Here is a 26790-nt window from a genome sequence, read left to right as displayed (position 1 = left end):
CTAAAGGCAAGCACCACCACCATCAGGCTTTTCTTTTTTCTTTTTCTTTCCCAAGGTGCTGGAGTAATGGTTCAGTGGTTAAGGGCACTTTCTGATTTTGCAGGTTCAGTTATCAGTACCACATAGTGACTCAATCGTAATCCTCTTCTGACCTCTGTAGGCACCAGGCATACTTATGGTTCACATCCATACTTAAAAACTTAAAAGTTTTTAAGAGATGTGAGTGGGGGACAAGTGTGGAGGTAAATGCCAAGCAGTAGGGAGGCTGAACCTACTACAGACAGCCTGGGCTACTCAGTGAGTTTGAAGTCTAGCAAGACTGTCTGGAGGGAGAAACTCATGGCCCTCAGAAGTCAACAAAAGAAGCCATATATAATATAGAGAGAAAGACCAGAGAGCAAGCTGCCTAAAATTAAAACCACTCACAAAGGCTATATGCCCTCTGCAAAGCACACAAACAAACAGAACAAAATCCACACCCTTAATACCAGCACTCCAGGCAGAAGTAGGTGGAATTCATGAATTTGAGACCAGCTTGATCTACAAAGTGAGGCCCTGGACAATCAGGATGTTACATAGAGAAACCCTATCTCAACCCCCCTCACCCTGCCCCCCCCAAATTAGCTTAGCAAAGAGAAATGCTCAAGGAACTTTTCTCTTTTGATGTTAACTAGACTAGAAGGAGAAGGAAGTTTTCCCTCGGCATTTGTAATTGGAAAAGCCCTGATAACCATTTAGGACATTTAGCCAGGAGATGGTGACTCAATCATTTAATCCCAGCACTTGGTAGGCAGAGGCAGGTGAATCTCTGTGAGTCTGAGACCACCTGTTCTACTGAGTGAGTTCTAGGACAACCAGATCCGTTATACAGAGAAACTCAGTCTCAAAAAACAAAACAACAACAAAAAAGATTTAGGACACTATTTGCTGTTTTAAAAAAATCTTAGGCTAAGACTTGTTTCAAGTGGGTAAAGTTTCAAGTGAATAATCTTGGTATTGTTTCTAGGGAAGAGAGAAGTAAATCCCAGTTTTTCTTTGCTGGACTATTCCCCTGAAAGTTTCAAAGAACTACCAAAGATATTTCAGAGAACCTGTGCTCTCTGTTTGATCGACTTTGAAAGTGTTTATAATTTTAAAAATACTTAATAACTATTAGGGTTGTAGAAAACATGATGAAAAGAATGATAATGACAGTGTAACACCAAAATTTGTTGTGGTAAAGAATGTACTTAACATATGCAAGGTCCAGGCTTTTGTACCCACCACCAAAACCAATAAGCAAGCAAATTAAAAAAAAATGTAGATGGTCAATGGTTATTGGACATGGCACATAGCCATGTTTTGTCAATATTTTTTGGGAAGCTTAAAAGACTGTATTTTGCAGTTCCTGAGAGCAGTGGTAATTAGGAGGAACAGGGCCTCTGAAATTGAGTACTCTCTCTGTTCTTGCTCCTAATTTAATATTAGCATACAAGGTACTGTGCACTTGAAAGCACATGCTACCACTTCCTTTAATTAGATGTAATTCTAGTTCTCTGACGAGACTAGCCCAGTGATTCTAAGTTTGTAGTGTATTTGAGAATAATTTATCCTTGCAATGCTGGGACTAGAACTCAGGTTCTCATACATACTGAGCAAGTGTTGTCTACCCCAGTGAACTACATCTGCAGCCCCACAAAGATCATTTACACAGTAGAATATTTATATAAATATTCTCAAGACAGAATGGCAGGAGGAAAAGTCATGTGTTTGACAAATGTTAAAGGGTCATGATTAAAACATGACAAACTCAAGGTTCTCTAAAGCCGTTGGAAATCAGACCAGGGCTATCACTTTATTTAGATATCTTTATTGTCTTACAGTGTGCCAGGACTAAAATGACCCTGGGATGCTAGAACCACACTTTCCTAACACTGGTTTGAGTAGTACTACTGTTGTTTTTCAAATATAGAACCCTAAAACTCCTCATGCATGCATGTACATATCTGAATGTGTTTGTGTGTTGTGTGTCTATGTGTGAATTTGTATGTGTCTGTGTGTGTGCATGTCTGTACGTGGCATGCATGTGTGAGTGGGTGTGTGATATGTGGTGTGCGTGTGTGTGTGTGTGTGTGTGTGTGTGTGTGTGTGTGTGTGTGTGTGTAGGAACTGGAGGTGTTTCAAAAGAATTACACACAGCATTACTTTTAAAGCTAAGGTGCCTATGGAAGTTCCACATATTCTTGAAACTGGTGAAATGCAACTACACATGGCAGTTTGTGCAAACAGGGACAGTGATCTCCCTTTGGCCTGGCTGCACCCAAGGATTAACTCCATCCTTAATACAGTCCCCCTTGTCACTGTTTCAGGATATGGGTAAATTTCTACTGGTATGGAAAACATAAGAAACAAACATTGCAAAGTGTATCATATGACAGTTTTTATTTTAAAACTACATTGTAAAGAGAAGCTTTTTCCTTGAGAGAAGCCTTCCCGCCAGCCTGATTCTAGAGCCGCATCAGTCCCAAATGAACACACAGGAGGCTATATTAATTATGAAGCTGTTGGCCTTGTTTGTTTCTTACTGGCTAGCTCTGTCTTAAGTAATTACCCCATAATTGTTAATCTAAGTATTTCTCTTACCGGAGAATAGTTCCGGGCTTCCTACCCCATGGCGTTACATCTCGACTCTCTGTGTTTCTCTTTCCCAGAGTCCTCCTGGACTCCTGGTCCCACCTATCTTGATTCCCTATTGGCCAGCAATGCTTTATTGACATATACACAGGACTTCCCCAACACTACATAGAAATATATTTTATGGTCCAAACCAATGCAATCCCAATATGGCAATGTGTGAATGAAAGGAAATGTTCTGAAGTTACTATCAAGTAAATGACTATTATTTCAATATATCTCTATTATAGAGAAGAATGGTTTCACAAGACCAAGGGTAGGGAAAAATACTGACTCACAGAAGGGTTGAGATAGTAAAGCAATGGGCAACAAATCTAGAGAAATAGGAAAAACAGAACATATATGCCTCAATTTCTTTATTGATAAGACAGAAATGACCACTAGAACAAAAACAAATCTAATCAGAGATACAGGACTACCCACCAAGAATTCTTTACCCTTATTCCTGTTCCTTCTGTAAAACAGCTTCAAGGAAGCATATGAAAAGACAGAGCTTATTAAATAAAACCACTTAGACACAAAATACCCATAATTTAATAAGAGACCTCTTCTCAGATCCACACACAGGGCTGAAGAAGTTGGTCCTTGTACATTCACAACATTAGACTAATAACCCTGAGAAGAGCTTCAATTTGTTTTATTCTAACTTAGATGCTAGTTTACATTTATTCAGTACAACTGTGAATAGGACCAGAAACTTTTCCTTTCTTTTCTGTGACTCTATACTGAATATTGGGTGTGTGTGTGTGAGAGAGAGAGAGAGACAGGGCTTCTCTGTATAACAGCCCTGGCTGTCCTAGAATTCACTTTGTAAACCAAGTTGGCCTCGAACTCACAGAGATATATGCTTGCCTCTACCTCTCAAGCCCTAGGGATAAAGAAATATATCACCACTGACTAGCTTACACTGAATTTTTAAGAGCCTCAACATGACTTTTAAGTCTATGTGCAGTATTATGATAGTCATATGGGGGTTGGGACTCTAGCTTTATTAGTAAAGTGCTTATGTAGCATGCATGAAGCCTTGGGTTCAGTCCCCAGCACAGGAGTGAGATTTAGGCCAGGCATGACTACATGAAACTATCCGAAAATTTAAAAAAGCAATATGATAAGCAATGCAACTGAATAAAAATAAACGGCTTGCCCTTAGCTGCCAATCCAGATCACCAGACTCATTAAATGAAAAGTGATTGAGAAAATGGCCCCTGATGTTTGAGAGAAGCTAAGGAAAAAAAATGCCAGTAACCTGAAACACCATTACATGAAAATAAGAACAGGTGGAAACAGCAGTAGAGCACACACGCACCAGCCTTGAGTTCAGTTCCCAGCACCAAAGGGATAAATATGTCAGCTATATTTCAAAATTTTAAAAGCACTGAGCAAACAGACAATATGATTAAGAGCTGGCAAGATGACTCAGCAGATAAAGGCGCTTGCCACACAAACCTATCAGAGTTCAATCACTGAAACCCACAAAAAGATGGAAGGAAAAGAAATGACTTCCAAAAGTTGTCTTCTGACCTACATATGCATACTGTAGTATACATGTGCCAGTACACACGCACACGCACACACACACACACACACACACACACACACACACACACACACACACGGAGGGAGAGAGAGAGAGAGAAGGTGGGAGAGGGGAAAGATGGCTCATCAGTTAAGAGCAGAGGACCTAAATTCAGTTGCCAGCACCACATCATGCAGCTCACAGACACCTGTAATTCCACTACAGGGAAATCTGACATCTCTGCCGTACAAGGACATCTGCACTCATGTACACAATCCCACAAACATACAAGAAAGTAAAAACAACCTGAGTGGGTGGTTCATGTCGTTAAGCCCAGCATCTGGAGGCAGAGGCAGGTGGATCTGTGAGCTCAATGCCAACTTGCTGTACAAAGTGAGTCCTAGACCAACAGGGATACATAGTGAGCCCTATCTCAAATGAACAAACAAATAATCAAACAAAACCTTTGTGGCTAGAGAGATGACTGTTCTTCCAGAAGACCCAGGTTCAATCCCCAGCACTCACATGGTGCCTCACAACCTTCATTTCCAAAGGTTCTGACTACCTCTTCTAACCTTCACGGGCACCAGGCACATACATACATTTGGGCAAAATACTCATGCATATAAAATCAAATAAGTAAGTCTTTTAAAAACTTAAGGAAAGCCAGCCTGGATGGCCCACACCTTTAATCCCAGCATTTAGTAGGCAGAGGTAGATGGATTTCTGAGTTCAAGGCCAGTGTGGTATACATAGTTCCAGACTAGCCAAGGCTACATAGCAAGAACCTGTATAAATAAAACAAATAAATAAAAGCACACACACTGCAGAGGATCCAAGTTTAGCTCCCATCACTCACATTGGGCAGCTTATAACCACTGCACCACCTGATTCAGGGGAGGCAATACCCTCTTCTGGTCTCTGAGGGCATATGTACACAAACACACACACACAAACACACACACAAATAAATAAATCTTAGGCATGAGACATGGCTCTGTGATTAAGACCATTTGCAACACTTCCAGAGGACCTGAGTTTAGTTTCTAGCACCCAAATCAGGCAGCTCATAACTCCAGGGATCCAAAACTGGCTTCCACATGTGTGTGCACGCACACATATACACACATCCCTACACATAATTTAAGTTAATAATAATAAAAAAATGGTGTAAAACTGATACAAAAAGACACCTGAGATTCACCCTGCCTCCATGTGCATCTGTGTGATAGAGAAAAGAGAATCAGCACATGGTGAATTTAATGATAGTTCAGGCTGTGTATAACTCTACAAATCATTAACAATAACAGTAACAAAATCCCACAGAAAAATGAATTCAATGACAGTATAGGCTACCTGAAACTCAGACTCAAAAATAACAGCAGCAACAATAACAAAATTCCACAGATAAAGAAACTCAAAAAATATCAAAATACTAAACTGTTAAAAAATTTCTCTATAGTAGTATAAAAAAAGTATTTATACTTTGTTATAAAGTTATTTTTTCAACACAGGGTTTCTCTGGGACAGTCCTGGCTGTCCTGGAACTCACTTTGTAGACCAGGCTGTCCTCAAACTCACTGAAACCCACCTGCCTCTGCCTCCTAAGTGCTGGAACTAAAGGCAGAGAGGCAGAGAGGCAGAGGCAGGAGGATCTCTGTGAGTTGAAGGCCACCCTAGTCTACAGAATGAGTTCCAGGACAGCTATGGCTACACAGAGAAACCATCTGCCTTAAAACAAAACAAACAAAAAGGTAGTAAGGCTTGGGAGACAGTTCAGTTAACAAAAAAATGCTTACTAGAAAAAACACAAGGATTCTGAAAACATGAGGACTCAAATTCAAATCCTAAGCACCCACCTAAAAGCAGCCCCGTATGGCTATGTTTGCCTGCAACCCAACACTGGGCAACAGAGAGAGGTGGATCCTGACAACTCACTGGTCAAACAGCCTTACCAAAAAGATGGAGCTTCCAGTTTAGTGGGAGAGCCTGTCTGGCATGGGTGCGCTCTCTCTCTCTCTCTCTCTCTCTCTCTCTCTCTCTCTCTCTCTCTCTCTCTCTCTCTCAGGCAGGCATCCACACACATACATCATACATACATATGTAGTCCTGCTTTTTACATACACATAGTAAAGTAAGAAGAAGAAAAACACATTACCTCAAAATTAATACTACTGTGTCTTTTATACCTCCTAACATTACAACTAAGCTACATTAAATTCAGAATGTTATACAAAAACAATCATGTGTGTTGTATATGCTATAGTTTTGTAAAAATTAAGTTTCATATGGTACCATTTCTAGGACTAGCACTTTACTATTACATGACTAAATTATTGATGTGTAACATGTCACTTTTTATTGAGCATACCAAGAATTACCTCAACTAGAGGTGTGAACTCTCTTTTGGTCACTTCAGTTAAAATACAATGAAATTCTTCCATTTCTGTGACTGGTAATCCTAGAAGATAACCTAATAATGTGAGATCTCCTAATAATATAAGGAATATACTTTGAGTATTAAGGACTAAGTAGAGTTGATGTTTAGCTCTCCCCAAATAAAAACATGTTTGATGAATCCGAATAATCCAATATATCATAATATACTTCAGTATGAAAAGAAAAATATTGAAGAAATTCAAAGTTGAATAGAAAAGAATGTCCCATGAAGAGGAATGGAATTTTGACGAACTAAGGACTAAAAATTCTGAATTCTAAACACAGGTTAGCCTCAGGCCCAAGTCAACATTTCTAAATTATAAATTGGTGTGACTATTCAAATGTAAGTTATCAAATGCTTGAAAAATGTTTTTAAAAGTTTTTGTTTTAAACTAAAGAGAAAAAAATTCACTGCCCCAACTTGCTCTGCACACAAACAGCAATGGTTCTGATGTGGTAAGTGTGGCAACTGAGATTGAAAGTATGCTTAGTAACTGCAAGGCAGTATTTCAACGATTAAGCTCTATTTAATCATAGCTAAATGCATAAAGACCTTTATGCTGTCAGTGCTGTCCTACCAAGAAGCTAAATTTTAAGGTACAGCACAGCCCTGCCTATGAGAAGGCTAAAATTTCAAGACCAAAATGAACAAACAACTGTAAAACACAGCAAAAAAGTCTATATTCTGTATTAAGTGCTAGTTATATTTAATGAATCTCACATTTCTAGAGTAGATACTCAACTCCTATGTTAGCCAATAAGGCTAAGCAGAGCTGTTAATGGCCATGCTAAGCACTATGGGAATGTCCTAACACAAAAACAGCCAAACCTAGATGATGCACAATCCTAATTAAATGAAAGATGAGAGAAGTAAAGGTCCAGCCACAGTCACCTCTTACCTCCCTAACTCCTCAGACTGGGTTTTATTTGTCAAAACAAACAAAATATCAATACCTAGCACAGTTTCTCTGTGTCTGTCTCTGTTTCTCTCTTCTGTTGTAGAATATTATTTTAACTAGGTAAAAATGTGTTACATTTGTATATGCTGCCTTTGTTAATGATGTAAAGATGTGTTAATTTGCTTATACTGCATTTGTTTCACCTTGCCTGCCTAAGGCATTTGACTGATCTAATATAAAAAGTTGAAGGGGAAGCTAATAGCTAGGCAGATGAACAGGTAGAGTTGGTGGGCAGAGCGAATAAGCAGGAAGAGAAATTTATGCTCAAAAGAAAAGAATGAGGGAGAAAGAGAGGGATACACCTGGAGCCAGATGCCAGGCAGCCAGCAGCAAGCCATGGAGACAGCAGGAAAGCAAGATATACAGAAAGAAAGAAAGAAAGAAAGAAAGAAAGAAAGAAAGAAAGAAAGAAAGAAAGGAAGGAAGGAAGGAAGGAAGGAAGGAAGGAAGGAAGGAAGGAAGGAAGGAAGGAAGTCAGTCCTGAGGCAAAATGTAGATAAAAAGAAACAGATTAAAATAAGAGTTAAGATATGCTCAAGCATTCATAACTAATAAGTATCCATGTCATGATTTGGAAGCTGGTTGGTGGCCCAAAAGAAAAAGCCTGAGCCAGGCAGTGGTGGTACACGCCTTTAATCCCAGCACTTGGGAGGCAGAGACATGCAGATCTCTGTGAGTTCGAGGCCAGCCTGGTCTACAGAGCAAGTGCCAGAATCCGCTCCAAAGCTACACAGAGAAAAAGAAAAAGAAAAAGCCTGGTACACTTACACTCTTTCTCTCTTGTCTCTCTCTCTCTCTTGCGACTTTTCCATTTTTCCTTTTCTATAGAGTTAAGGAAAAATTTTCAAAATACTAACCATTTTACTAAGCTAATGGAATAGACTTCAATAGTCACATACAATAAATGACTTTAAAATATACTTTGGAAGCACATTCCACAAACAACTATATAATAACTATTAGGGAGAAGGGAGTGTCCAAAAGAGAAATGAGTAGGAAATATAACTGCAGGAAAAAATTACAAAAGGAGAAGGAAACAAACAAAAAAGAAAATAAAAGCTAAAAAGCAAAAGTCCTTCCTCAAAAAATAGTTTTGTAAAACTGAACTTGGTTGTGCATATATGCATGTGGGTACACACATGTCACAGCACACATGCCAAAGCACACATGTGGAAATCAGAAGACAACTTGTAAGAATCAGTTCTCTCTTTTCATCTTGTGGGTCCCAGAGATTGAATTCAGGCTGTTAGGCTCAGGGCAAGTACCTTTACCTGCTAAGCCTTCTCACTAGCCCACAATTTTTATTTTGTTTTTCAAGACAGTAGCCCTGGCTGTCCTGAAACTCGATTTGTAGACAAAGCTGACCTCAAACTCAGAGACCCACCTGTCTCCATTCCCAAATGCTGGGATTAAAGGCATGTGCCACCACCACCTGGTTCACATTTTTAAATATGTCTAACATACCCTTGAGAGATGTTAGGCCACAAAGCACAATATATTTTAAAATATATTTTGAGACAAACCATACAAAATAGCCTTTATAATCACAATGCAATGAAATTAGACAACTAGCAAACAAAAACCAAGAATTCATAAATATATAAAAACCAACAATTCCAAGAAGAAATCACAAGGAGGAAATGAGACAATTAGCACTCAAAAGTTGAGGTAAGGTTGTGTTGCATGCCTTTAATTCCAGTACTGGGGAGAAGACAGAGGCAGATGGATTTTTGTAAATTCGAGGCCAGTCTGGTCTACAGAATGAGTTCCAGAACAGCCAGAGTTAATTACACACAGTTGAGATCTCTTCTAAAAAAAAAAAAAAAAGAAAAAAGCACTCAGGAGGCAGAGGCAGGTGGATCTCTGTGAGTTCTAGGCCAGCCTGGTCTACAGAGTGAGTTCTAGGACAGGCTCCAAAGCTACATAGTGAAACCCTATCTGGAAAAACAAACAAACAAATAGGACACAAAGACTTCTCAGGATTTACACATTTTAACCACCTTGGTCTCCAAGCTTATTAGCCCCATCAATAGATCAGTTATCAAAGATTTATAGACTCTCAAGGGTCATTTAACACTGGAGTTTTCAAATCCTGAGGGAAGTAAAGTGTTCCAGGTACATAGTACTAAATGTCATTTCAACGACTTAACCATTTAAAAGACAAGCAACCAAATGTTAAACAGCAAGTCTCTTCAATGTAAAATCACCCAAATCATGAATCCATGCAGATACAGAACAAAATATAGTTTGCTGACTCTTGTGTACTGATCTTCAAGTCTTCTAATATGACACTGACTAAGAGGTTAATGATTCTGTGTTAATACTTTTACCCCAGTGGTAGTGGTGCACACATTTAATCCCAACACTTAGGAGGCAGAGGCAGGTGGATCTCTGTGAGTTTGAGGCCAGTCTGGTCTACAGAGCTAGTACTAGGACATGCAGGACTACACAGTGAAATCCTGTCTCAAAAAACAACAACAAACTGTACTTATAATAAATTTCCAGTTGATGCTGCTAGTTAAGAAATAGTACCTACAGAGGATGTCACACACCTTTAATCCCAGCAGTCAGCAGACAGAGATAGTGGGTCTCTTGTGAGTTAGAGGCCAACTTGGTCTGCATAGCAAGTTCCAGTCCAGCCAGGGCTATACTGCAAGACTCAAGCTTTAAAACAAAACAAAAATCAAACAAATATGTTCAGCTGCATTCAGTGGTACAGTGTGTCTATCATGCACAATGCCTTGGGCTCAATACATTTTAAGACAGATCTATCTTTTACAATTATAGTGAGATGAAATTAGGCAATTAACAAACAAACAAAAAAAGAAGGCAAATACATAAAAGCCTATAACTTCAAGAATAAATCACAGGACAGAAATTAGACAATTATCACTCAGGAGGTTTAGATACAGGAAAAATTTCATGGCAACTAGCACCACTTAAAAAGAAGCAAAAACAAGCGGGGCGGTGGTGGCGCACGCCTTTAATCCCAGCACTCAGGAGGCAGAGGCAGGCGGATCTCTGTGAGTTCGAGGCCAGCCTGGTCTACAAAGTGAGTTCCAGGACAGCCTCCAAAGCTACAGAGAAACCCTGTCTCGAAAAAAAACCAAAAAAAAAAAAAAAAGCACACAGGCCTCAGAGCACATGTGGAAGTCAGAGGACAACTTTGTGGAGTTGGCTCTCTCCTTCCATCTTTACACAGATTTGTGGCTAGATAGAAATCAGCAAGCACTTTTACCCTTTAAGCCATTTTACCAGATGATCCTGGATAGGTTTAACATCTGTAGATAAAGTTCAGTCCAGTGGTGCATACCTGTAATTCCCACACTCACGAAACTGGAGCAGAAAAAATTTGAGTTTTAGGTCAACATGAGCCACACCAAAACATGAAGAAATACAAAAATTCTGTCTCCAGAATAAATTAATGAATATATTTTCCCCCGGATGAATAAGCTTCCCCGGGTGAATTTAATGAACAACCATGGTTGAAGTTTTCTAGCTTGACTCTCCTTTCCATCAGAATTATCTCCCCTTCATATACCTGCAGTACTCAGATATTATATCAAGTTTGCACTTAATTATTACTTAACTTTTGAAGTCTTGTTTCTCCAACTTGATCAATAAAAGTAAACACCGTATCTTCATTTTTGTATCATTATAGTACAAGAATATTGATGGATATATGGTAGCAACTCCCAACATTAATTCTTCATTGAGAACTGACTCAATTTAGAATTCAGAGCCTGATAATATTTCTAATATATTCAATTCAGGAAACTACATTCTCTCCTTTTTAAATGTAGTTATGCAACAAACTCATTTTGAGTCAGTTAACTACTTCCTTCCCTAATAGATAAACTGGAGAGAAAAATATTAATATATCAAAATGATATGAATAATAAAATAAGTAATAGTTTCCAAATGGATTCATAAGTTGCTTCCTTAGAGCAAATGGCTTTCCTAAATCCATTAAAGAATGTTTCAAAACAATTAAAAAATCAAAGCACACACATTTAAAGACGCTAAAGCTCTGAATAGTTGTATGATTTGTTTTGTAACAGATGTGCATCTTTCAAGCCCTGAATTCACCAGATGCATACTAATCTGTACTTTTAGGTTTTACATAACACCCCATTCTAGTTTTGTAAATACACTATCACATGAAAGCAAAATCCAGATGTTGTTTTATGACACTAAATATTAACAGGTTATTCCTACTATACCAAAAATACATTAATATTCATTTTAATACAGCCAAATGTTTGCTACTAAGTACAGGCTATAATAACTTCACCATTATTTTTGTACTTGCTGATTTCTATGTAGAATATAAAACATTTGTTAGAAACTAAAGTTGATGTCACTGGATAGGCAGACAGGTTGACTTGGCCTACATGAGACCCTGTCTCATAAAAGGAACAGAAAAGAAAGGAAAAAGAAAAAAGAAGAAGGCTAGAGAGATGGCTCAGAGGTTAAGAGCACTGGCTGCTCTTCCAGAGGTTCTGAGTTCAATTCCCAGCAACCACACAGTGTTTCACAACCATCTGTAATGAGATTTGGTGTCCTCTTCTGGCCTGCAGGAATACATGCAGACAGAACATTATTCATAACAAATAAATAAACCTTTAAAAAAAGAAAAAGAAAAAGGAAGGAAGGAAGGAAAAAGTACTACAATTGTTTAAGAAATTAAAAAAAATATATATGTGTGAGTTGCCAGGCTGTGGTGGTGCATGCCTTTAATCCCAGCACTCGGGAGGCAGAGGCAGGCAGATCTCTGTAAGTTCGAGGCCAGGCTGGACCAATAGCCTCTGTAAAACCAAAAAAAAAAAAAAAAAAAGTGTGTGTGAGTGTATGAATCATGTACAATCCTGGTGCCCGCGGAGGAAAGAAGACTGTATTAGATCTCTTGTAACTATAGTTACAGAAGGTTATGAGCTGTTATATGGTTGTAGTAGAACTGAGCCTGGGTCCTCTACTTGGGAGTGGTCTGAACTGACGAATAGTTTCGCTCAGTCCAACGATAGTTTAAAATGGCCTACTTATATTTCATAGGAAATGTACATCTTATTAAAAACATCTTTAATCCCAGCACTCAGGAGGCAGAGGCAGGTAGATCTCTTTGAGTTCCAGGCCAGCCTGGTCTACAGTATGAGTTCCACCCTGTCTCAAAATACAAAACAAAAAAATTATATCTTCACTAATTTTTTTCAAAATTTAATTACATCAGAAATAGCACTGCAGTAGAAGTCAGGAGGCCTGAAATTCAGTTCCATTTATTAACTAGCTACAAATTCTAAGCAAATCACTTAACTTTCCTGCAGTTAAGTGTCACAGATGGAAATAATGTGTCTAACTTGACCTTCAGCATGCTTCCTTTCAGACTTAACGATCTGAAATTTTGTTTTTAAACTTTATTTATTATGTGTGTATGGCAAGTATGGATCTGAGCACATTTTATGGCATGCGTGTAGAAGACAACTTCATGGAGTTCTCTCCTTCAACCTTACGTGGAATCACAGAATCAAACTCAGATCACCAAGCTTGGGTTCAATGCCCAACACTAACGACAAAGACCAGAAGAAAAGACTGAGTATCCATAGGCCAAAATAAGAATAAAGCATAGCCTTTCACAAAAATTAACTCAAAATTTATCACAGACCTAAATATGAACAGCAGTGTTAGTATGTAAAGACAGTACAGGAGGAAATCTTGAGCTCAGCAATAACTTTATAGCCTCAACACCAACAGTACTATCCATGGAGGGGAAATTACTAATTAGACTTCCTAAACCTGAAAAATGGGGGGAAGATAAAGAGAAGGGTCCTGGATTATGAGCACTGGCTGCTCTTCCAAAAGGAACTGGGTTCTGTTTCCAGCACTACATAATAACTCACAATCATCTAAAACTACAGTTCATGGGATACTTTATTCTAGACTCAACAGGCACTGCAGGAAGGAACATAGAGCACACACAATACATTCAGGCAAAACTCACACAAAAATAAATAAGATCTTTTTTAAACTTAAAAATAGACCAGAGGATGGCTCAGTGGCACTTACCACTCAAGCTGGATAACATGAGTTCTATTTGGTGGACACAAGCAGAAAGGTAGGATAAGAGAACCAACTATTCACAGGTGCCCCCCCACACACACAGTTTTCTTTTGGGTGTGCGTGCCTGTTTGTCTGTATGTGCACTGTGTGCAGTGTCCCCAGAGGTCAGAAAAGAGCATTAGATTCTGTGGAACTCAAGTTATAGGCAACAGTGGTCTCCATATGTACATGCATATGTGAGCACATATCTATATCCCAGCACTTGAAAAATGGAGACAGGAAGATCAGGAGTTCAAGGCCAGCCTATACTACATGAGAATCTTTCTCAAAAAAACAAATAGAATGGTGTGCCTATCAGTCCCAGCACTCAGGAAAGAGGCAGAAGCAGGCAAATCTGTGAGTTCAAGGCTGGTCTATATAGTGAATTTCAGGTCAATCAGGGCTACAGAATGAGATCTTGTCTCACAAGGGGGAGTGGGGAAAAAAAACTGCAGTGGTAGGTATTTTTACAAGACTTCAAAAACCAAAAAAAGCAAAAACATATCCTAAAGGAAATATGGACTGCAGTTAACAATGTACCCACACAATGATTAATTGTAACAAGTGCACAGTACTAATGTGCACTAATGTAAAACATGAGGTGAAATAATAGGTGAAACTATTAAAAAAGGAGACATGTATAGAACCCTGTATTACCTGCTCATTATTCTATAAATCTAAACTAGTAAAAAATATTAATAAAAAAAAGGAACTGGGAACACACATACAAGAAAAACACAGTAAGGCATATACAGTCATACAGGGCAGATGGTGCCACTGCAGACTACAGAAATTCTAGAAAAGTAAAAACAAGTCAATACTCCTCCATTTCTCTGGCATTGATCACGCCTTTGTTCACTGGAATCTAAATCCGAATGACCACTGGGAAATAGACAAAAATTTCAACTGGGAAGCTAGAAGAAACTAACTAGTGGTTAGTGATTTAGAAATTTGAAATGAAATCTGATTATCACAGACATTCAAGTATACATTGAGTGTATGCACACACTCCTTTCCTCATTGCCAATCAGAAGTATTTCATAATTTATTAAGAGTATGTAAATCAACTAGATGGTGGTGGCTCATGCCTTTAATCCTAGCACTCAGGAGGCGGAGGCATGGGGACCTCTGTGAGTTTGAGGCCAGTCTGGTATACAAAGTGAGAGCCAGAACAGCCAAAGAGGACATAAATCTATGATACTTTATTGAGAGGTCCAGAAGTCTTTTTATTGAATAAGGAGTTAGTATGTGTGGCAGAAATCAATGTAGATTCAATGCTATGTCTCCTAGAAAATTTATGCAGCATTTTAATGGAGGCATTAAACTGTAGCACTCTGACTTGCACAAGCACTAAGAAAGGTGCTGTAACCAAATCCTCTTTGGTGAAAAAGGCAACGGCTATTTTGTCCACCTACCTTCTTTGGCCATGCTGTGAAAGGCAAGAGAAAATCCTTTCCCATAATGTCCACAACTCCATTGTGACAGGCAAATAAAGAACAATTCCTATCCCTGGCATCCCAGCCCCCACATAACTACACTGCCCACAGAAGCTTCTGAGTGAGGGACAGACTACAGTGGTGTAGGAGATAGGCCATCTGTCTTCCTACCTCACCAGAACATTCCTGCTGGAGACAAAGCGTGACTCTCTTCTGTCCAGATGGCTCTCTCTTCAGGCCATTTCTGGGATACCACATTAGTTCTCCTTTGTAGCCTATCCAAGATGCCTGGGTCTCTCAGGCCATGCTAAGTATCATCTACTATAACCTCAGTAAGGTATGCTTTTTCTGAGTTCTGGAAATCCAACAGCCTCTCCCTGAACTTATTTAGATTCAAACATGCCTGTCAAAATAATCCAAATTGAATTGGGCACACATTTTGAAAGAAAACTAAACCAAAGTATATAGGTAAGGAAAAACTATTGCTACAAGGATGAATTAAAGTGGGTTTGTCACTAAATAAAAATTCTCAGCAAACCTTTTTTTTTCCTGTTGTGATCTATCAAGTGAATAAAGGTTTATTCTAACACCATCATTTATTATAATACTCTTTTTTAATGCAAATTTCATCAAAATCAGACTCTAGGAAGCAGGAATGACAAAAATGGTTTATCAATACTGAGTCAGGTGGCACAGGCCTGTAATCTTAGCACGTGTGAGATATCAGCAGGAGGATCAAAAAACTTAGGGCCAGCCTTGGCTATATGGCAAGTCAGAAGCCAATTTGGGCTACATGAGGCCCTGTCTCAAAATAGTAAAACCAAATAAGTAAACAAGCATTTATCCAGATAATAACAAAGATGCAAAAAGCTAATTCATGTTAAATAATTCAACAATTACCTTTAAGCAATGCCTACTATCATCCTATATAACAACATAACAATCCCAGTTATTCAGTTACATATTCACTGACAGGAATTGACATTATATAGTCTAAGTCTACTGAAGGTTTGTATTTTCAAAAAGTAATCTGATGAATTCAAAGCCATAAAACATGGGAGGGGTGAGGAAAGAAGGAATGTGAAACAGATGGCATCTAATTTTTTCCCCTTAGTCCATCTTGAACACAATCCCAATAATGTCAAAATCCAATTTAGCTTTCTAAATAAGTAATCTATAAAACTTAAAATGGTAATTCTCAAGTAAATTCACTCTTTTTTCTTCCCAGCTTTTCAGTGATTCTATATTAGGCACAAATGGGTAGAGCTAGCTATTAAGAGAAAAACTATCATTTACAAATTCAAAGTTTTTCCAGGAAAGTCTACTATGTATGTAAAGCCACTGAAGCAGTTTCTATCAAATATCAGTCATATTGAAGTCTAGTTCCAGGGAGCTGGAGAGATGAGCCAGTGGATCCTGGTTCAATTTCCAGCACCCACATCGCAGCTCACAACTGTCTGTAACGCCAGTTCCAGGGGATCTGACACCTTCACATCAGTGCACATAAAATAAAGTTAAATATTAAAAAAAAATCTAGCTACACAGGCTGGCAACATATCTCAGTAATTAAGAACACTGACTGCTCTTCCAGAGAACCTTGATTCAATTTCCAGCACCCACATGGCAACTCACAACTGTGTGTAACTCCAAGATCTGACACTCTAACAGACATACATGCACCCTCACCAATGCAAATAAAATAAAAATAATTTTTTAAAATCTAGCTACATTATCTTTTTTCTTAACATAAAGATTATTTAACTTGATAAGAAGCTAAATAATTATCTCCATAAAATACACTAAGATAGAGACAAGCTCAAGAGAGAAGAGTCACTTGATTGTTGTTAAAACAAAGTATTTTCTGGACCTTTAATTTTTTTTTTACATTTCCACAATAACTCTTTTATTCCTGATTTAATAGCACCACAACATAATTAACTACTTTGTTAATTACTATAATTCCACTAAATGGTACATATGTACAAATGTATGTATGTGTGTACATTTCCCAACATATACCTCCTCTATCATGCCTAATTTTTAAGATAATCAAAGACATGCTCAAGGAAGGGTCAGTAGTTTTTAGATTCCTCACAAGCAAATTCCACAACTGACAACTGCAAAGATCTTTGGATTGGTCACATACTTTTTGTCAAAAAGATCACCAAGGAAAGTATCGCCAACAGTTTTGTATTTATGGCATATAATTTAGGCAGAATTTTTCATAGCAACAGCTATTACACTATTACCTACATGAAAATAAATGAATTATTAACATTTTATTTAAAAGACAAGTTTAAAAAAATGGGTACTGCTAAGAACAAAGTCAATGTGACCTCAACTTTAAGACTCAAAAGTGATAGAAAACTAACAATTCAAAAAACACAGCAAAACCTTAGATTTATATTAGTGCTCCCTTAAAAGAGCCATTTAGAAATTTGAATCATCTTACCAAAAATCCTCAACTAAGCCGGGCGTTGGTGGCGCACGCTTTTAATCCCAGCACTCGGGAGGCAGAGGCAGGCGGATCTCTGTAAGTTCGAGACCAGCCTGGACTACCAAGGGAGTTCCAGGACAGCCTCCAAAGCCACAGAGAAACCCTGTCTCCAAAAAACCACAAAAAAAAAAAAAAAACCTCAACTATAGCAAAACATAATTTCAACTCTGCTTAAAACAGAGATATTGAAAATTTCAACTTTACAAAAAATGTGCAAACCTCTTTGAAAAGGTCACACTGAATTGGAAACCTCGTACCTACTTTTCATGCAAAAAATATTAAAGGGAATTATTTATACCCAGCCTCTTTTGAGTATAAAGTAGATTTGAAATGTTTTAAATTACTAACCACAAAGAAAACCTGTTAGTTGAAAATCTGACATAAGCTGGGTGTGGTGGTGCATGCTTTTCGTCCCAGCATTCAGGGAGCAAAGGAAGATGAATCTCTGTGAGTTCCAGGTAAGCCTGGCCTACAAAACAAGTTCCAAATCAGCCAGAGCTACACAGTGAGACCCTTTCTCAAAAAGAAAAGTCCAACATAACAGGTTACATACAATTATTATTTTAAACCCATAAAGCAAATAAGTATATATCAAGATTTTATATTCTACATTCTGATGGCTAATTATTTAAAGGGAGAAATTTATTGTGTTTTCATTTATTTACAGCTTATATGCAAAAATTCTCTATAAGTCAGGTGAGGTAGTGTACAACTGTTATCCCAGCACTCCAGGGGAAAGAGTATCTCAAGATCAAGGTCAGCCTGAGTTATATGCTGAGACTGTCTCAAAAAACAAAACATAATTATATTATATTTTGCTAACATTATAAACTAAATCTAACTAAAATGACTCATGCAAGTGATTCTGACCTTAATCTTTTTTTTTTCTTTTTTGGCTTTTCGAGACAGGGTTTCTCTGTAGCTTTGGAGGCTGTCCTGGAACTCACTTTGTAGACCAGGCTGGCCTCGAACTCCCAGAGATCCGCCTGCCTCTGCCTCCCGAGTGCTGGGATTGAAGGTGTGCGCCACCAACGCCCAGCTCTGACCTTAATCTTAAAAAGTTATAACTACTTTCTATTTTATGTTCCAAGCCTAACTGCCTTTAAGAAGACTCGTGTTGTTAAGATTTAAATAAGTTACTTACAAATGTTTTTCTTTTCAATGCATGCTATATACAACTGTGGTTTATCTGAGAAACACCTACAAAATGTACTTTGGTCATTTCAAGAAATAAACATATGTAGTACCTACTAGTCACTTTAAGAAACTATTGATAACTGCCTTTTAAAATACTTATGATCACTTTCTAGGGGCTAAGGTTGCAGGTCAATAGTTGAAAAGCATAGTATTATGTGTGGCCCTTCTGGGTTGGATGTCCAGCACCACAGAAAAAATAATAATAAAGCTGGGCATGGTGGCGCACACCTTTAATCTCAGCACTGAGGAGGCAGAAGCAGGAGCAGGAGGATCTCTGTGAGTTGAGGCCAGCCTGGTCAAATAGTGAGTTCTAGGACAGCCAGAGCTATATAGTGAGAGCCTGTCTCAACACCCCCCCCAAATAATAATATATAAAATATATAGAAATCCCTCGAATTCTTGTTGCATACTCTTCAAATATTACCATCCAGTTACCTTTTCAAAATCCTCTTTCCACTAAGTTGGGCTATCTTAACTGTATGTTAATGACAATCTTGAAATTCAAAGGTGCCTGTTTTAAATGGAGTTATATAAATAATCGCCTCTCTTATGACACTGGAATTGAACTCCTCCTTGTGAAGAGCTGGAAACTCTGCTATAGTCTATGACTTGACACAGGTTGGGTCCATTCCTGGAATTATCTTCCTCAAAGCCAACACTTCCACTTGAGTACAATCATCTCCTTAAAAGATTAAGAGACAGCTCAACAGCGGAGAGGTACTCTCGTCTCTTCAAATGTTCACTTGTTATTCTAAGACATATATCACTAAACTACCTACAGTTCGGTCACTTAAATATAAATGAGGAAAATATTTCTGATTCGTTTAAACCACAGCAGGTTTACTGGCGGGTGAGAAAGAGGTTGGAAAAAGCTTGCCTCAACATGTCTCATCTAGACCTCTATTTATATGGATTTCCTGGTGTGTGTGTGTGTGTGTGTGTGTGTGTGTGTGTTTTTAAGCATGTACATTTACAATGATACGTTTGAATATAGTCAGATGCTTTCCAGTATTGCACTTTTCTAAGAAAATTCATACTAGATATATATTGATCTGGGAAACTGGCAGAATATGCCACATTGGCCCTTTGCAAATATCCGAAATACCATGCAGGGGCAACAAATCCAGTTCCATACTCTTATCTTTCACGATGTGATGCGTGCCCACTTGAGGGACACCGCTCCTACAGGACGCCCGGGCGAGGGAGCAATAAAGGAAGAAGCGGGGGAAGCGCACGGAAGTTGGGTGGAGGGAGGTCTCATTACCCACTCTGCTGCCCCAGCTCTGCCAAGGGCGGCTCCGCGATGCCCAGCAGACGCGAAACCCCCACAAGCCCTCGAAGCCCGGCTCTGTCCCAGCAGAAAGGGTCCGGGACGCAGACAGTGTAAAGTATGGGATGACCACGGACACCCAGCAAAGTCCATATACCCTGATTTCGGCCTTGGATGATGCTCCCCACGCCTCCCTCCCCTTTCAGAGCGGGCACTCCAGGTGGGAAACTCCCGGTTTGCATTAGCCGAAGTCTCTGCCTCAGAAAGGGAGCCTCCTGCGACCGTGTCCAGCCGGCCACCCGCAACTCTTTACTCGCAGGGACCCTGGTCCCTCCGTCCCGCCCCCGCAACCCTCCATAGACAAGCCCGTGCCCCACCCGGGATCCCGGCGTCCACCGCCCCGCCCCGGCGAAGGGCCCCCCGGAGCCCCCCTCTCATTCTCTCTCTCACACACACGCACACACACACGTACACACACACACAACACATCTCAGATTGGTCTCCCAGATCCAGTCGAAGCCAAGAGTACCTACCTGTATCGGCCACGCTCCGTGGTTCCAAGGGGGCGGGCGCGGTCTCCTCCCCGAGACGCCGAGTGCTTCTCTCAGCCACCCTTAAAGCGACGGATTCGCTTTCCCAGGAGCGGGAGGGAGACGAGGAGGCGGAGGGGGGGGAAGGAGAGGAGTTGAGGGGCGGCCGAAGCCAAACCGGAAGTACTAATGCTGGCCCCACCCACCTCCCGGAGCCGCAGAGCATCCTCGCTCTCCTGATAGGACAAACCCTCAGCAGTCACTGAGAAATTCAGACCACCACTTCCGGGTCGTTCACGCTGCAGCCCCTCCTTAGCAACAGCGTAGGGTTGCTAAGCGGAAGTGCCTTTAAAGATACCCACCCCCCATTTCTTCTGGGACTGTTGGGAGGTGGGTTGGGAGCTTCGTGTTCCCCTTTGGAAATATCCTCAGACCTTTAATTTACAATGTGAAGCCAAGTAAACGCTTCGCTGCTGCAGGTAGAAGGCCCACGGTTCCCTCAGCTATTCTCCAACACCAGCGCCTAACTACACACACCTCCTCACTCCTTCTCGAATCCTAGGCCAACCCGGCGCCTGGCGGCTCCTCCCAAAGAGCCCCTCTCGAGTCCCTTGCGGGAGTTTCTTTCTCGTTGTCTAGCATCTCCCTCTGGTGGATCTCCTGTCGTTTCAACCAAGCTTTTGCATGCATTTCGTTCTGAAATGGTCCCAGGAGTCGAATAGAGGGTAAGAAAAGTTTTGTTTTAGCTTGTCTTCTTAAAAAGAAAAAAGTTTAGCGTATTTATGTGTAACCTGGAAATAACCTAGCTATACCGGGGGCGGGGGGCATATAAATTGACCAGAGAAACAAAAGACCAAAGAATGCCGATAGTCAAGCTTGAGTAGGAAGACAGCTAATCCTTCGTTTAGAATAAACCATTATACCTATACTGTAAACAAGAAAGTTGTCCATAAATTTAAAAAAAAAAAACCCTCATTTGGGCTGGGAATGCAGATATGTGGTACAGCACTTGCCTGGCTCGCACAAGATCCTTAGTTCTATGCCCAGACCCTGAAGAAGTGGGGCGGGGCGCAAAAAAACGCATTTAGAATGGACATGATAAGCAGGACTGCTACGGTTGGACTCCAGAGGACGAGAGAAGAGGATAAGGAGCTACATTTGCAGTTCCAATTCTAAATCATTTTACCTAGCATGTCTCAGGCACTATGTTCAATCTTACATTTGAAAAAAACTGATAAACAATAGTTGTGGAAAAGTCAACGAAACAATCCTGTCACTATAAAAGACATATAATTAGTCATATTAAGAGAAACCTGGGGAGGGGAACATCATATGACTTTTTTTTTTCGAGACAGTGTTTCTCTGTATAGCTTTGTAGACCAGGCTAGCCTTGAATTCATAGAGATCCACCTGCCTCTGCCTCTTGAGTGCTGGGATTTAAAGCATGCACCACCAATATGGACTGACTGGCTTTCCTATCTGACTTTAGCTTCTGAATTTTTCTCCTCCTCTGTGCCAGTGAAAACATTTCCAACTACAGGCCCTAATTTTATTGGTCACAAAATTATTGGTAGACTATTGTTCATCTCAGTTAAAAAGAAACATCAGGTTTATTCATTTCCTGGACTCATGGGATGGCATTAAAATGATTTATCCAGGGTAGTCATCTCAGCAAAGCTTTTACAAAACCGACATACCAGTAGTAGGTTGTTTAAATACGTCTAAAATATTTCCACTTCTGCCATCATGTGTTTATATGGAAATACATACACCTGGCTCAAAGTGAACAGTGATAAATAGGTTACCACAGTTTAATATTTTAACTGCCAACAGATCTAAATACAAACCTTTAAATTCTAAAATACAAATATGAGCCAATGAACAACAGCTTATGATGTATCTAAAGAACTATAACATGATTATAGTTTAAAACAAAAAGATGTGGCCTTAAGAAATTAATGCCTCGCCAGGCGTTGGCGTCGCACGCCTTTAATCCCAGCACTCGGGAGGCAGAGGCAGGGGATCTCTGTGAGTTTGAGGCTAGCCTGGTCTACCGAGCAAGTTCCAAGACAGTCTCCAAGGCAATACAGGGAAACCCTGTCTCGAAAAACCAAAAAGAAATTAATGCCTCATTAAATAAAATTAAGTTATAATCAACCATGAGCTTAAACGTATATGGAAATACACATACCTTTGCATAACTCATCCACTGCCCGGAGTGCTTTATAAGCAGCATTTAACTCCTTTCTTAGAGCTTTGGGTTTGTTTGTTTTTTAATTCACTTTTGTATTAGTGTATGAAAAACTGGATTGAATCCTAAGTGATCACATGAGCTTTTGTAATTCTTTCATTTTCTACGTACTCATTGCTTGGGGGCCTTGAAAGATGAGTAAGTAGCAAAGTCCTAACCTAAAACTACCTGTGTGAGTTTAACTACACTTCTATAGTTTTGTAAATGATGTTACAAGAATTCATATTCTCTTATTATTATGTTTGTGTGGAGCTGTGTTGGTGCCAGCATACCACTGTGAATGTGGAAATCAGGAAATGCTGAAGGAGCCCTTCTCTCCTTCAGCCACATTCATCCCTGAGATTGAGCTCAGGTTGCCAGGCTTGGCATTAGCAGCAATTGCCCTTCCCTTTGCGTTATTTGGTTGGCCAAGATATACTCTTAATATGAACTGTAAAACAGTACTGTGTATGTAGGCTACATCTCAATTGCCTACATAAGCCAGTATAGTACCTTCATCATATATGTATGATTACTATGGGACTTCCAGCCTCCTAATAGCGTCTTTTTTTTTTTTTAACTGACTGAACCTTCACAGAGATGGTTCATTTATTTAAAGCTGTGGACAATACCAAGTTGTCCACAATACACAGAGGAATCCATGAAAATATTTAAGTTTTATGTTTTAATTTTTATTTTTAAATTTATTTTAGAAACAAGGTTGCTTCACATGTCAATCCCAGGTCCCTCTCCCTTTCCCTCCCTTCCTCCCACGCCCTTCCTCCACCCCCCCCACCCCCGTACACTCTTGTTTCCCCAGGGAGGGTGAGGCCTTCTATGGGGGTGTCCATAGTCTGTCATTTCATCCAGGGCAGGACCTAGACCCTCCCCCAAGTGTCCAGGGTGAGAGTGCATCTCTCATTGTGGGATGGGCACCCCCCTAATAGCATCTTTTTAAATTCACCTTTTAATTTTAATTTTATTTTCTTAGTAATGACTTAAAGAATGGTGCATGTAATTCTAGCACTTCAGAAACTCAGTCAAAAGGATTGACATGAATTGTAACCCAGCCTGGACTAAACAACAAAAAGAGAAAATTTGGGGAGTGGAGAAATGGCTCAGTTGTTAGGAGCACATGCTGCTCCTCTAGAGGTCCTGGGTTCAATTCTCAGCAACCCCATGGCATCTCACAACGATCTCTAACTCCAGTTCCAAGGGATCCATGGCAAACAGTAAAACAAAACATGTACTGCCAGAGTACATATGGTTTCTCTAAACATAAAAAATTACCAAACTCAGGACTGGAGACATGGCTCAATGGTTAAGAGCACTGGCTGTTCTTCCAGAGGACCCAGCTTCAATTCCCAGCATCCACATGGCAGCTCACTATTGTCTGTAGTTCCAGTTTGGGAGGGGCGTGTTTGACAGCCTCACACATACAGGCAAAACACCAATGTACAGAAAACAAAAGTAACCCACTAAAATAATACAAAACTAGAAATGAATAGTTTATGATGAATATTCAAAGACAGTAAGAAGAAATTTAGCCAAATTAACCATTTTTGTGCCTAAGCAATAAACAATTGAAAGATACACAAGTGATTTAGAGAAACTCAGAATATATGACAAACAAAAAAATGTTAACCCTGAGGAAACGAAGGCTAAAGATACAACATTTATTTTTAAGTAACTGAAGTTTGACATGTGGAATAGCATGGGTTTTGTTGTTGTTGTTGTTGTTTGTTTTTTCAAGGCAGGGTTTCTCTGTATTGTTTTGGAGGCTGGCCTGGAACTCCCTCTGTGTACCAGGCTGGCCTGGAACTCACAGAGATCGGGCTGCCTCTGCCTCCCGAGTGCTGGGATTAAAGACGAGCACCACCAACGCCCAACTGCATGTTCTTTCAAGAATGGGAGTTAAAACAACTGAAACTCAACCTTTTTTACGATTAAAGTTGTCAAGCAATTGCATAGTTGGTTTGGGTTGAACAAGATGGCTTCTAATAATCTTCCAAATTTGATGACAGTCTGTTCTGCTTCTATATGCTATTCTCAAAGATTTAGGGACAAGGCCCTCCTAAACTTTCAGTTTTTCTAAAAAAGAGTTGATCTGGAAGAGTCTGTATAGTAGAATTTACAAGCTGTTTACAGGGAGACCTATCTCAGAATGGGGTGGCAGGGAAGAGGCAGAAGGGGGCTGGAGAGGTGACTCAGTAACTAAAGGTGCTTCCTGCCTAGCCTGAGGATCTGAAGTTTTGATCCTGGTGGAAAGCATTGACCCTCACAAGTTGTCCTCCGACCTTTACACATGTTCAACACACACACACACACAGTAAATAAATCCAATACATTTTGGTAATAATTATACACATTAAAATTCAAGCTCATTAAGCTTACCAACATCAAGTAGCTCTACTAGTGAAAGAGAGCAAATCAGATTTCAAAGCCACTAAAAACTGACTTTAAAAGACTCAGTTTAGAGGGTGGAGAGATGGCTTAGCAGTTGGTTCTAGAAGTCCTGAGTTTAATTCCCAGCAACCACATGGTAGCTCACAACCATCTATAATAGGCTCTGATGCTCTCTTCTGGCATGCAGGTATATATGCAGAGCACTCTTACATCAAATATAAATAGATAAATTAAAAAGAAAAAAAAAAGACTTGGTTTAACCTACTTAAAACCTAAGTCAGGCAATGTGGTGCATACTTTTAATCCCAGCACTCAGGAGGCAGAGGCAGGTGAATCGTTTGAATTTGAGGCTAGCCTAATCTACAAAATTAATTCCAGGACAGCCAGGACTACACAGAGAAGCCCTGTCTCTAAATAAATAAATAAATAAATGCATCAACAACAAAAAACAAACTTAATCTTTTGTGTTAGCAAATATCTGTAATACCAGCACTTGCAAATCTGAGGATGATTGCCTCAAGGTCAAGACCAGCCTGGGCTATATAGAAAATTTCAGTTCAACCTGAGGTTTGGTGAGACCCTCTAAAGAAACTAAAACACGGGATAGAGAGATGGCTCAGGGGTTAAGAGTACTTGCTGCTTTTGCAGAGGACCCAGGTTCAGTTCCCAGCCCCTACTTGACAATTTAACAATTGTCTCTTAACTCCAGATCCAGGAGAACTGAGGCTGTCTTCTGGCACCAGACACATACCATATATACATATGCAGGCAAAACATTCACACACACAAAATAAAAATAAGTCTTTATTTAAAAAGTCAAAACCACAAACAAAAGAAGAAACAAGAAACATAATATTCAAATTACTTGAGATTAAAAGAGGTTCTGCTTGTTGTCTAAAGCGTAAAAGAAAAATCTATAATAAGCTGGCCTCAAACGATATGTAAATAAAAAAACGAAACCAATACATTTATTTGTATTTGGAGATAAAATAGTATAGATGGTAGGAAACACAAATGGTTATGGTACTAGAAAACTGAATATTTATTTTAAATAAGTTTCACAAAAACATGACTGCTAAAACCATGGTTAATTTTGAAAATGGATAGTGGTCAGTAAATAAAACACAATGAGAAAGTCAAGTATATCAGTTAACATAGTGGCACATACCTTTAATCCCAGCAGTTGGAAGACAGAGGCAGACAGATCTCTGTGAGTTCAAGGCTAGCTTGTTCTACATATTGAGTTCAGGTTACTTAGGGGCTAGATAATGAGATCCTGCCTCAAAACAATTATTACTATAACCTATCCAGTGTTCTCAAGTCATCTTGAGAAATTAAGGAAAAATTCTAAGGACTTGATATATAAAACTTGATTTATAGCATAATTTTTCAGGTTTTTAATTTCCAACTTTAAAAATATAGACAAAAACCAGACATGTGGCACAATTCTTTAATCCCAGCACTCAGGAGGCAGAGACAAGTAGATCTCAGAGTTTGAGGTCAGCCTGGTCTACAGAGTGAGTCCCAGGACAGCCAGAGCTACA

General features: G+C 39.5%; 2 protein-coding genes across 11 annotated transcripts in view; one reads left to right on the top strand and one right to left on the bottom strand.

Annotated features, from left to right (window-relative positions):
- The window catches only part of Csnk1g1 (casein kinase 1 gamma 1), a 125122-nt gene extending 104313 nt beyond the window's left edge, over positions 1-20809 (bottom strand). For 6 of the 9 annotated variants that reach the window (XM_013117451.3, XM_005075526.4, XM_040740276.1 and 3 more), the window contains exon 1: positions 20614-20808. The gene's annotated coding sequence lies outside the window, so the exon portion shown is untranslated. Of the gene's footprint in view, positions 1-20613 lie in introns of all 9 variants that reach the window. The other 3 variants (XM_013117449.3, XM_013117450.3, XM_021230368.2) reach the window with 2 other exon arrangements.
- A 145-nt stretch (positions 20810-20954) lies between these two features.
- Positions 20955-26790, top strand: part of Trip4 (thyroid hormone receptor interactor 4) — a 74001-nt gene continuing 68165 nt past the window's right edge. For both annotated transcript variants that reach the window (XM_040740272.1, XM_040740271.1), the window contains exon 1: positions 20955-21335. In XM_040740272.1, coding sequence (XP_040596206.1) covers positions 21295-21335 — 41 coding nt within the window. In that variant the 5' untranslated portion in view covers positions 20955-21294. The remainder of the gene's footprint in view (positions 21336-26790) is intronic.

Source organism: Mesocricetus auratus, unplaced genomic scaffold (genome assembly GCF_017639785.1).
Source record: "Mesocricetus auratus isolate SY011 unplaced genomic scaffold, BCM_Maur_2.0 Super-Scaffold_100691, whole genome shotgun sequence".
In the NCBI taxonomy this organism is placed as follows: Eukaryota; Metazoa; Chordata; class Mammalia; order Rodentia; family Cricetidae; genus Mesocricetus; species Mesocricetus auratus.
Note: the sequence above shows the minus strand (reverse complement) of the source record. Positions and strands in the feature narration are given on the sequence as shown.